At 36.2% G+C, this 12,950-nt stretch overlaps 1 protein-coding gene and 1 long non-coding RNA gene across 2 annotated transcripts; one reads left to right on the top strand and one right to left on the bottom strand.

Annotated features, from left to right (window-relative positions):
- Positions 1-266: 266 nt before the first annotated feature.
- On the top strand, positions 267-3,569 carry LOC125493344 (uncharacterized). Its single transcript, XR_007269898.2, has 2 exons — positions 267-2,374; positions 2,450-3,569. It is a non-coding gene; the product is annotated as an uncharacterized LOC125493344 (long non-coding RNA).
- A 2,291-nt stretch (positions 3,570-5,860) lies between these two features.
- LOC104903194 (uncharacterized) lies at positions 5,861-11,951 on the bottom strand. The gene is made up of 2 exons (XM_010691191.4): positions 11,507-11,951; positions 5,861-6,458 (listed from the first exon to the last, which is right to left on the bottom strand). The coding sequence occupies exons 1-2, from the start codon at positions 11,787-11,789 to the stop codon at positions 6,076-6,078; spliced, it is 666 nt and encodes a 221-aa protein (XP_010689493.1). The 5' UTR covers positions 11,790-11,951; the 3' UTR covers positions 5,861-6,075.
- Positions 11,952-12,950: the final 999 nt, after the last annotated feature.

The following is a 12,950-nucleotide window of genomic DNA, read 5'->3' as shown; positions in this document are numbered from 1 at the left end:
GTGATGTAACTCTAATGAAATAGTGATGTAATCCAAAACAAAAAAAGAATATTAGAAAAAAAATTCAATTTTTTTTTTGGCTCAAAATTTTTTAGGGGGTACAACTCTAATGAACAAGTGTTGTAACTCTAATCCAATTACGTGGTTGAGATTCATTCTCATTTCTCATGTAATAAGCATTCTCATGTGATCTTACATATATATATATATATATATATATAATAATATATATATAATATATATATATATATTATATGAGAGAGAGAGAGAGAGAGAGAGAGAGAGAGAGATAGAGAGAGAGAGAGAGAGAGATAGAGATATCAGAGAGGAAAGATCATGTGAGAAAGGAATTTAGGTAAAAAAAAGGCTCAACAAAGGCATCTGGACAAATTGAAGATACTGCACCTAATGCTCCATTGTCTCAAATAAATTCTCCTACACTTGATCAATTCGACAATAACATTAACCATGCAATTGAGGACAAGTGGGCGGATATTATTGTTGAATCTTTCCCATTATCTGAACATATCAAAACTCCACCTCCTAAATAAAAGTGTAAGGCTAAAGGAAAGGGGGGTAAAGCAGAAAATCTTATTCCTAGAAGAAGTCCTAGGCTCATTGCACCTTCAACTTCTTTCTCCAATGCACCCATTCTCTCACAAACATAATCGCTTAGTTGTACAACTTTTACTCTAAAGAAATCTGCTATGACTAAGCAAAAAATACTCAGAACAACTGCTGTTATAAGAGGACTTCCAATTCCTGGACCAAGAGTCAATTTGAGGGATGATGATGATGAATTACATGGTCAGGGCAGCGATGATATTGTTGTTGTTAGTTCATTTACTTTATTAATCCATCTAATGATAATACTAGTGTTGGTGGGGAAAACTGAATGAGAAAAAAAAGAAGAAAAAGTCCGATGAGGATGCACTTGATAGTGATGTTGATGATAATGTTCATGATGTTGAGGATGAGGTTGATGAGGAGACAACCACCATTCATGCATGATAACTATGACCTTTATGTTGACCAAATCTAGGAAGATGATGTAGATGCCGATTAAGACAAGTATTGGTCCAAGTTGTACAGTAACGGACAAATGTATGTGGACTCAGGTTGGGGTAGTATTAATCTTGCATCATGGATGTTATTTCATGACAAAGAGCATTTCAAGTCAGTACTTAGAGACTATTGCATACAATGTGGATTTACTCTTGTTGTGCATAAGTCTAGCCCTTCAAGGTTCATTGCAGTTTGCAAGGATTTCAAACTTAGGTGGAGAATACATTCTAGTTTAGTTCCTGATGGAAGAACTTGGGCAATCAAGAACATTCAGAACATGGAACACACTTGTTCAAGGTTTGATGAAAGGAATCCACTTGTTCATGTCAAGTGGGCAGCTAGCAGATAAGATGATGGATGACATTAGGAAAAATGAAAATATCTCTGGAATGACACTAAATGAACTACGTTGGCAAAGGTATGGAGTGACAATGGCAACATCCACACTGTACAAGATGAGAAGTGTTACTTTAGCAGAGATTATTGGTGGTCATGATGAATCATATGGGTTCCTCCCTAAGTATTGTGAAATGATAAAGGAAATGAAGGATCTACTGCAAATTGTTCTTGGACACCCCTAAACCACCTAGAGAGGCCACTATTTTCATTTCTTTCAAAGGGGCTTTAGATGGAGTGTTGAATGATTGTAGGAGTATTATAGGAGTTGATGGGGACCACTTGAAGGGTAACTTTGGTGGAGTTATGCTGTCAACTGTTGCACTTGATGCTAATAATGAGTCGTATCCATTTGCTTGGGGTATTGTATCAAGTGAAGACACAACTTCTTAGAAATTCTTTGTATGGCATTTAAAGAGGGTGCTTCAGTCTGGAGATAAAGGTGACAACTGGTGTATTATTTCGGATAGACAAAAGGCATGTTCCTAAACTTGAAGTGTGTTGTTTTGTTTATAATTTATCTTACATATGATACGAAATTCTTTTATGTGAATGTGGTGCACGATATTGATGCTGCCTTAGCTGAATGTGGCCAAAGGTTGACAGAAGATGGTGTTGTAAGCACTTAGCCAAGAATCGGAAGACTGCATTCCCAGTTCCATTGATGTACTCTCTTTTCTGGCTAGCGTTTCATGCTACATCCAACTTCACATTTGAGAAAGCCATGGAAAGAATTCAAAAGACAAACCATTTGGCTTTGATTTGGTTGTCAAAATTAGGTGATCGATCAAGATGAACCAAACATGCATTTGATCCACTTATATGCACTTATGAAAACAAGACTAATTTTGTTGAGAGTTTCAATGCAACCCTATGTGTAGACAGATGCAGGTCGATTCTCACCTTACTAGAGGTAAAATGTGTGGTTTTGCTTAGTATTTTTTGTATTATGTAATCTGAGTATCTAACTATGTCTGCATTCTCACAGGATTAAGAAGAATGTGTATGGTGAGGATGGCTGCTAGACGCTAAGCTTGTCAACAATGGAATGAGAATGAACCATGCCCTAACATAGTGAAAATACTTCAAATTCTAAGATAAAATTCAAGGACATACAAAGCATATTTAAGTGCACTAGGATAATATGAAATCAAAGAAGGTAGAAGCACTCTCCTTGTCTCTTTAAACAACAAAACTTGTCTATGTGGGGTATGGTAGGTTAGTGGCTTGCCCTGTAGGCATGGTATGAGAGCCATCGTTGTCGCAGATGAGGACCCTTACAAGTACACAATCACTTGGTACTTTGTGGCTATTTACAAAAGGGCACACAATTATACCATCAAGTCTATCCCAGACCAAGACCATTGTAAAGAAATAAGACATGCCTCAAGTCAATCCTCCAACCATGAAAAGGGGAATTGAAAGACCTTCTAGAAACCATAGGAGAGAAGAGGGAGAAAAGGAGAAGGGAAAGAGGCCAAAGACTATCCAATGCTTTACTTGCAAGCATTTTGGTCACAATGCATTAACCTGCAAGGGAGGACCAACTGCAAAAGAAAAAAAAATAGGTTAGCATGTTGAAATTCATCTAAGACCACCAAAACCAACCAAGAAGCAGAAGTTAACCTCTCAACCCAACCCAAAAATGTCAACCAGTCAAGTTAATAGTGGAAAGAAGAAGAATGAAATTATGTCAACAACTCAGTCTAGTGGAGGAAAAAGAAAGAGGGCATTTGATAGTGTATCACAACCCACCCTTCATATCTCTAATGTTCCTAGTTCCTCAGGTGCAAAGAAGAAAGAAGAAGAAGACAGGTTCTTCACAATAGTTAGCCTAATCCTGGCTAGGTTGGGCCACTTGAAGTAGGTGTAGGTGACTTATTTGAGTTTGTAATTTTTTGGATGTTGAATAATGCATCATGGTGATGATTGCTTTTGGTTGATTACACTTTAAGTTTAACTAGGTATTTATGGTAATTTAGTTTTATTATGGTCAGCATATGTTAATTGACAGTAATTTAGTTCGTTGTACTATGTTCAATTCGACAATTCTTATTCTCACTTTTAGACAACTTTTTGAAGTACAATAATACTACTACTATTCTCAATTTAGTTGGTATTCTCAGTTTATATTTCGAACAATAATGTTGTTATACTTTGCAAAATCTCAATCAAAACACATACAAATTCCAAAATCTCACTTAAAAGTTCATGTTTCATCGTGTTTATATATTTAGTGATTTTGATTTTGCGCTTGTGAAGTTTTGTTATACAGTAAGTTATTGTATAACATGTTATACCCAAGACGTTTTGTTTTTCCATTATTAGTATAATATAAACTCGCATGTGGATAGTTGGATGGGCTTTGGATAAACACATGAACATAGTGCTTCGAACTTGGTTTACTTGGTTTCGAAAAATTGATTTGTTCTTAAAAGTGTATTGTGTTAAGATCAAGTTTTGGCAACACTTAGTTGGATAATTGGATGGGCACCGGATACACACATAAATTCAGAACATATATATCAACTATCAAGATTGTGTCTTAGATTTTGATTTAGGAGATGGTATTGTGTTAGACTCGTCTGACAAACCATTCTCGTCGGACGTCACAAATAGAAGACCATGTGAAAGAAAAAACAACACAAGGTGAAAGAAAAGACACACCAACTGAAAGAACACAGAAGACCAAATAATGAAAGAAAAATAACACAAGATGAAAGAATTTACACACCAACTGAAAGAACACAGAAGACCAAATGAAAGAAAAACAACACAAGCTGAAAGAATTTATACACCAGCTGAAAGTCAACAGAAGACCAAATGAAAGAAAAACAACACAAGCTGAAAAAATTTACACACCAACTGAAATAACACAGAAGACCAAATGAAAGAAAAACAACACAAGCTGAAAGAATTTACACACCAACTGAAAGTCAAGTAATCTCTCACCAAATTATTACTATCTTCTTCTCTACTCCTACCTCACCCCTCCCCCTCAAAGTCAAGTAATCTCTCACCAAATTAGATTACCAAATACCAAATTCCTTTACACTACTTGCCACCAAATCAAAATTCAGAGCAGAGGAATGAAAAGAGAGAAAGAAGCATAAAGCAGAAAGAAAGATGTGTTATCCTAGTAAGATTTGCATGTTATGTATTTGCCTCATCTTGGTGGTTATCGCCATCGGTTTCCTCTTAAGATTCGGCATATTCAAGAATGGTTTTCACAAATCTTAGCCAAACCTCTACCTTTTTTTTTAAATTATTACTATCACAATTGTTCACAATTGTTACTACAGTAGCATAAAAGTGTATACGTACCGAAGAGAATAATATCCCAAGAAATTCCAAGAAACCTGGAATTACAGGAAGCACACCCAGATGCAGGAGAGAGAAAGTTGTGGGTTGTTGTTGTTGTTGTCCGACCGAAAGTTTCGGTCAGATCGTCTGATACAATACTTTCACTTGATTTAGAACATGTATTTAGTAGCATACTTAGAGCATATGTTGGCCAATTTTATAATACTTCCTCCATTTTTTTTTTTACTTGTAACACTTTCGTAAAAGAGAAATAATTAATTACTTGCAACACTTTCTACTTTTGCTTTACCTTTCTCTCTATCTCTCTCCAATCACATAGGGTCCTCTTTTTTTTCCTCTACCTCTCTCCTACCCAAAATTTTGCATTGGAGTTAATAAAAAAAGTGTTGCAAGTAAGAAAACGGAGGAAGTATATATTTCAAGTGCACAAAAATACGCCTTAACCATGGTTCAGAAGCTGAATGACCTCATCTTAGCAATAAACATGGACCGTCTCTGTTTTCCATGAGTTCAGCCCATGAAAGAACACAGAAAAAAAGTCCAATTCCAGTGCATCATTAATTACTTAACACCCCCCCCCCCCGTGTTGAGATCCTCTAGAGTTCCAAAATAACTCTACACGGTAGAGTTCGTTAAATATCATTCGTTGATTAAGAAATCAAAGGCTTGTATTTTCTTTCCAAAGAATCCCCCTATTTTCCCCCGAATATCCTGCCCATATCTTTTCTTTTCCCACTAATCATGAGCCCTTGATTTTATAATATATGATCAAGATTCAACTCTACTTTGTAGAGTTTTCATAAAACTCTAGAGGATCCGAACCCCCCGTAATAGTTTCCTGCAATACACTAGTGGTAATCTTGAAAAAATGAAGGCAGAGTTTAGCTGATTACATAGCTTCTGTTTTAAGCAACTTGAGAGGTGGGGCTTCTCAGCTTCAATTTGGAGTACTTCGTTCCTTGATTCGCGGTAGATTATATCAGATCTACATCGTATTAAGGTTCTCGTCAAAAGAAAAAGTATTAAAGTTGATTGAATTATGACATTGGGGTTAGGAAAAACTTCAGACATGTCCTTTGTGAAAACCAGAAATTTAGAGATGCAATTGGGTGGGCAGGTCTATTACATCGGGAGGTTGATATACCAGAAAAACTGAAACTATCTTAACTAACGCACCAGTGACACAACAAGGAATCTGCTAGCACAGGATCTTCCAGTTAGGCAGAGATTTACACCCAAAAAAACAAGTAAAAAAGGTTGAGCAAGTTTGAAATTCATGGTGTATTTGCTTTACATGTTTTTCTTTCCATCAGAATTCGCAAGGCTTTGACCAATTTCCTCCAACTGGCCACGAAGGCTCTGGTTATCCTCAAGCAGCCTATCATATTCAAGAAGTAAGCCTTCTGATTGCTTTTTCAACGCCTCGGATTTAGATTCTGAAGCTTTTATCTCATCTGTTTTCGCCACACATTCAGACTCCATGGTCTTGATCCTAGACTTCAGGGTAGCAACCTCCTCCTCCATGGCTTTAAGCTCCTCTGAACTTCCATTCTTGGCATCATCAAAACTTCGGTTTTGTTTCTTTACAGCCTCCATTGTCTTTCTAAGTAAGCGGAGTTCTCTGATGTAATGGTGCAATCTGTCCATCATCAGTCCCAGGAATAAGATAAACCCTGCACGGAATCAGTTAGCTTTTCTGTCAATAACCCATAGTAATCTTGCTTCACACATAAGCCCAATTTTTCCATTTGTGTATGTATAGCTGCAAAAATGAGACTAGATAGGAAGACATGTGAGAATCAAATAATCAAGAAACACATATAGAGACACACAACGTCCAAAGTTATTTTATTATCATGGCTATAATATACTTTGAGGAAAGAATGCATATCATCCTTTTCCACAGTACGCTCCATCTAATGCCATAAAATTCATAGATAATTGCTACTTCCTCCATTACATATTACTCGCTACGCTTCTCAATTCACGGACTCCTAGGCAAGTTTTGGAGAAGAAAGAGGTAGAGAGTAAAAAGAAAAGGGACCCATGTGAGAGGAGAGAGATAGAGAGAGTTTATTGTCCAAAAAGGAAGTGTAGCAAATAATGTGAAACTTCCCACAATGGAAAGTGTAGCGAGTATTATGAAATAGAGGAAGTACTAGCAGACAAGGCAACAATTTAATCCCCATTATGCTGGGTATCTTGTAACTCTAGTCCTCATCTGTGGTCTTGCATATTCGTTACTAATAACAAGCTCAGTAGAAGGTGCGAATTTCCAAGCTTGAAGGAACTTGTTAATAGCTTGTTTTTTTGACGGGACATGTTGATAACTTGCATTTAACTAAAGCTAAAAAGCCAAGGATATGACACATAATAACGTTTCTAAAAGCAATGCAACCTAGCTTGTGGAGTTTTTAAGACCAGAAAATACACACAAGAATATGAACTCGAGGTGCCGACTTTAAGAAACCTTTGCAATTTCAGCTGAGATCTCAATCTCAAAGAGGGTCCTCTTGGCCAATCACGACCTGGGCTTTTTAGGGAATCCCCCCCCCCCCCCCCCCAAAAAACCACTGGTGGGATTAGAGCGAAAGATTCATGCTGCTGTGCTGTGCTTACTTGCCAGCTAGAAAGGGCAGAGCACACTACGCAAACAGCAGCAAGCCAGAGATCCTACTCTCCAGAGCGGCCTGCTTTAGCACGAATCAACTGTGGGGACTTGCCTAAACTGGATTGGATCAATAGAATATTCAACATATGGCACTGCCTCAAAGGCCTTACCATACCACTTAGCTCAAGCCAGTCTAAGTGATTGGCTGAATACCGAGAATAGAGTCTCCTCTTGGGCTTTCTCATATCCCAGAAATTTGACCTACAAGTTAAGGCTACAACTAGTTGTCTGCCTACATATTAGCTAATTTAGATATTTGTAGCTTCAATGGGCAGTTGATCTAACCAACTATAAAAGTAAAGAAAAGGATTACAAAAAACAAAAGACTTTCAGCTGATCATGCAAAAACCACCGAGCTTCAGTCTTTCCGCAGCTCAAAAACCCAGAAAATTTGACCTACAACTAGTTGACTGCATGCAATTAGCTAATTCAGATATTTGTGGCTGCAATGGGCAGTTGAGCTAACCAACTATAAGGGGGCTTTTGGTATAATCAATGTAAACAGAATGGAAAGGATTTGAAAAGGGACGGGAAATGGAAATAATAATTGTTACCTTTAATAGTTGTTTGGTATCTTAGTGGAATGGAAACAATTGAGAGGTTTATGATTGAGGAAGAAAATGTAATTTGTTTCCACTAGTTTGATAAGGGGTAACAAATGGGGGTATTATGTTTCCCTCATGAAACGGTATTTGTTACATAACATTCATGCCAAACAATTAGAAATAGAAACACTTATTTAAACCGTTTCCTACATTAAATTTTCTCATACCAAACAACCTCAAAAAGTGAAGGATTACAAAAAACAAGACTTCCAGCTGCATCTCACAAGATCATTGAATTTTACAAAAACCAATGAGCTTCAGACTTTCTGCAGCTCAAAATAACCGCAGTAATGACCCCTACCCCGACCCCCAAACAATCAAACAAATGATATTATTCTGCAACTCTCAAGTCTCAAGTTAATATAAGTTGCAAAAATCTTGTGCCATAAAACTTCGCTGACGAATTTTCCAATTAGCAAGGAACTCTTAGATTTTTATGACGCTCCGTTTAGCTTCAGCATTGAGCCCATAGTCACAACAGATGCAATCGCAAAATACAGTCCTAGAGTAATACACTTCATAGGTGTTAAATATAGGTAAAATCCCCCTAAATACAGAATCATTAAATAGCATGAATAATGTTAAAAAAGACTTCTATACCCTTGTTTGATTATTTACCACCTATAGATATTGATAGAGATTTCTATCTTTTCATTGCTTAGTATAAATTCTTTTGTATAGTGTGCTGCAATTTCACTTCTTTTCATTCATTTTATTTTTGCTGGAACTGCAATTCACTCAGTCAGTGTTAGAGCACAAAAAGGTTCTTCCAGTTAGAACTGATTTCTACCAAAGAACTGTTCAAGTAATATTGAGTTTTAATTGGGTGTTCCGACCAATAGGAGATTAATTCTACCGATTTAGTTTACCGGTGGTTTCTTTTCGCAGCGATATATTCTGAATGAATAACAGAGGTTTCTGCGAGTAATTACAATGAAAGAAAATATTTGCCTTGAAAAAATCATCTTCCTATGGTTGCTATCAGCCATTACATAGAGCAAGCATCACTTAACTATGTTATGCTTGTATACTATAGTGGCCTAGGGAAGAAGAAAATGAGAGAACAAAATTATAGCAGGAGTAAGAACGAAAAAAAAAAGATTATTTCACTTGAATAAGGCAAACTTTGGCCGCTTCGCCTGCAATTATACAAACTTTTGATTATTATTTAATATGTCAAACTATTTTTTATGATTTTTCCTGAGTCGATCGTTACCGGTTGTTGAGCTTGTGGTAGGAGGTGAACTAGCTGGCATGGCACTGACCGGGACACATGTCGTTATTTCATCGGTTGGGTTTTTAAGTTTTATTTAAATCTTCATAAACAACACAAACTTTTTTCTTTTTATCTCTCCTCCACCTTTCCCTCCCGCTGATCCTTTTTCTCTCTCCCCCACTCCTGGCCCCTACCCATCGAGAAACCCCCCTCCCCCAATCCTTGCCCATCAAAGACCACCCCCTCCCATCCCATACTCCAAGAACCACCCTTATCCCCTCCCCGTCCCCCGAAAACCACCAAATCAACCCGCCCAAACTCCTTCACCTCTAAACTCTTTCTGCTCTCCCTCCACTCTCTCTCTTCTCTCCCCCTATTTCCCCTCTCTTTCTCACATCAAGCTCGTGTGCTGGCAACTCCTTCCCCTCTTCCCTCTTCAACAATCAAACAACCTCTTGCCTATTTAAATCTTCCCCTTTTACTTCATCACACCATCTATATTGCTGGGTATCAATAAATTTCTCGGTATTTTGTTCAATATTCAATCTTTTTCTTAAATAAAAAAATTGTGGATTTTGGTAGAAGGGGGTGTTTTCTCTCTCTTCCGGTGAAATTGGGTGTTTTCCAATAACTAACGAGTTTGATGATCATGTTTCATACTTAACTATACTACCCATTTCTTGATTTTCGTTGTGTTTGTTTAGTTTCATTGTTGAATAAGAAGAGTTAGGCGATAAGGGCGGCTAATGGTTTTTTTGGAACGATGAAAAACTTCGAAAGGTTTAAATGTTCACTGAAGAACTATGATTGGGGTACAATTGGGAGTGATTATGAGATTTATAGATTGTTTAGTGCCAATTCTGAGGGTAATAAATTGGATCAAAACTGACCCTTTGCTGAAGTTTAGATGGGTACCCATGAAGCTGGCCCATCTCACATCAAGCTAGGGTGGTTTCGATGGTGGCGGAGTGGCCGTGGGGTCGGGGTCGATTTATGGGTGGGAGGGGCTGCGGGGACTGGGAGGGTTGGGGTGAGGTGGTTCAGATTGAGCTCGTCAAATTCGGCGACAGAGGTTGTGTTCTCCGCAGGATGTTCACGTGGTCTAACTCGATGGAAATACCATTGGAGAGTGTTGCTTCGTTGTCTGCCATTGATGAGGGTTGCCCTTTTTTTGGTGGTTTAGTGGTTGTGGTGGGTAGTTTCGTTGGTGGGAAAGGGGCTGGTTTCAAGTGGTTGTGAAAGGGGAAGGAGAGAGAAAGAGATTTTGTTCTTTTTTTAAAATTTTAAAATTCTTTTTACTTGTCTTATAGATTATAAGTCATATTGACCTACTCTAAAATTTTGGTATAAAGTTTGAAATATTAAATAATAATTGAAACTTTATATTATTAAGGCAAAATGGCCAAAGTTTGTATTATCCTAGTTGAATAATCCAAAAAAAATTCTTATATTTTCATTTTGGCTGTATTTAGAGAAAGTTTAAACAGTATTCAGGAACCCCCATACACATAACAAGGAAGTAATATAATTAGCATGTTATTCATGTTTAAAGGTTAAAAAGAGAAGGCTGGAAATCTTATACTACTAGGGGCCAGCCTAGCAAGTCCGTTGTTCTTATTGATCAAGACTCAGCCTAGATAATATTGTTCAAGATACGAGATTCGAAAGCATGTACTCCGTTGTTATCAAACTGTTTAGATGACATTCCCGTTACAAATTTGAATTCTACATTTTCAGATTTTCAAGACAGAATAATCACATTCCATATCTAATCTAAAAATCCAAATATAAAGATTCCTATTATTGACCCAAAAACCAAAATATGTAAAAAAAACCAATCAACTATTTCATCGTCCAAATCAAACCACCATAGTATAATGGATTGAAGCATCTAAACAACTCCTTATAAACACGGTATTTGGCCACAAAAATACACAACCCCATATATTACACAAAAATGTGTTGAAGGGGTAGTACTCAAAACATTGGATCGAATCTCGTCTACATCACGCTTAGTCCCTCATTTGCACACCAAAAGAAGAAATAAGAACAAAAAGAGTGTAAATGCAACTAGATACTGTCATACTACTATCTTCCAAGTTCCAACTAAAGATAACCAAAAACAATTCGAAAGTAATATTTCAATTTTATTTCCCTAAAAACTACTTTTGAAATCCAACTAATTTTCTACAAAGTAAAAGAAAAAAAAAAGGTGAGAAGATGGGTTACCCATAAGAGAAGCATCGAGAAGACTGCGTGTGAACAAAATCTGATCAGTCGGATTAATAGTTCCGGGTTCGATGTCGCGTTGCTGGATGTTAACGATAGTTGAGATGGTGGTAACGAGCAAAACAAGAATAGTTCCACCAACTGTTGTAATAACTATTGGTCCTCTACCTCGTTTCATCCGATCTAACCCCAAAATCACAAGTTTTCTTAGCGGGGTTCTGAAGAGAAGTAGCAGAATTACTGCCATTTCCATGAAGATCACTGAGAATAATAGGTGAATCATCGTCGGTTACTATTATCACATAGGAGAGAGAAAAAGGAGGGTTTTGCAGAGTTGGGTTGAGTTGAGGCCTTGAGGGTTATGATCTTTGTAAGAAAGGAAAGCGTTGAGCCGTTGAGAGTTTGAGACCTTTTTCGTCTCCTCTGGTCTTGTGTAGTTGTATTGTGTATCTATACTATATACTGGATTTGAATCCCGTCCGTTGCACGTATTTATTGCTTAAATTTGATTTACATAGTTGATTTTGTATTGTTGTGAAATAAGATCTCTCAACACCATTGTATTTATATACTTTCTTCGTTTTCTTTTATTGTAACGAATAGTTGAAAATCTATATAATATTTTAAGGTTATTTTTAAAATCAAACTCTACTTTTTCATCATCCAAAATCCAATATATATGTAACTTTATCAATATATAGATTTTAGTTTTTGTTCTAACAACAAAGTTTCCATAACAAATTTTGTCGCAATACTAATTGTTTTGATTCATTGAATAAGACTGAAGTTTTGAAAAATAATATATTTGATCCCGTAAATCGGACCTTTGATCAAAGGCTATAATCACACATATATATAGTTTACTATACTTATAGTAATTATTATATTTTAAAAAAAAAGACTAAATAGTATCTTACAATTCATCTAAATAAATATATATTCATGATTTGTAAACCTATATATTGTAGATGGATCTTATTTTGAAGCATAATACAAACACTCTTCAATGGTAAGAGAATTATAATGTTTTGAATTAGGTAGCAAAAGTTATATTTAATTGCATAATATAATAGTTTAGGTTATTTGTTCAAAACGAAACACTAATTTCTCCCAATCCAAAACTCATTTTATGTATTTAACTATATGTAGAACTCTACTTTTTTACAATATTTAAAATAAAAATTTATGACATGACAATACTACGCGGCGTTCTTTATTTCATAAGGTGTAGAACTATATTGTAAATGGATCTTATTTCGAAGCATATTTCAGGCACAATCCAGTGGTACAAAAATTATATTATTTCGAATTATGTAGCAAAAGTTATATAAATTTTCCATAATATAATAATTTAGGTTGTTCATTCAAAACCAAACACTAATATTCCCTTATCTACAACTCATTATATGTATTTAAATCTACTTAGAATTCTATTTTTTTAAAA

This window comes from Beta vulgaris, chromosome 9 (assembly GCF_026745355.1).
Source record: "Beta vulgaris subsp. vulgaris cultivar EL10 chromosome 9, EL10.2, whole genome shotgun sequence".
Lineage (NCBI taxonomy): Eukaryota > Viridiplantae > Streptophyta > Magnoliopsida > Caryophyllales > Amaranthaceae > Beta > Beta vulgaris.
Note: the sequence above shows the minus strand (reverse complement) of the source record. Positions and strands in the feature narration are given on the sequence as shown.

What these genes read in the sequence shown, in the direction of transcription:
- LOC104903194 (XM_010691191.4), bottom strand. Translation starts at nt 11,789, where the DNA reads ATGATTCACCTATTATTCTCAGTGATCTTCATGGAAATGGCAGTAATT. An exon ending in TCTCGATGCTTCTCTTATGG is followed by an intron (nt 6,459 to 11,506) that starts GTAACCCATCTT and finishes GATTCCGTGCAG; the next exon opens with GGTTTATCTTATTCCTGGGA.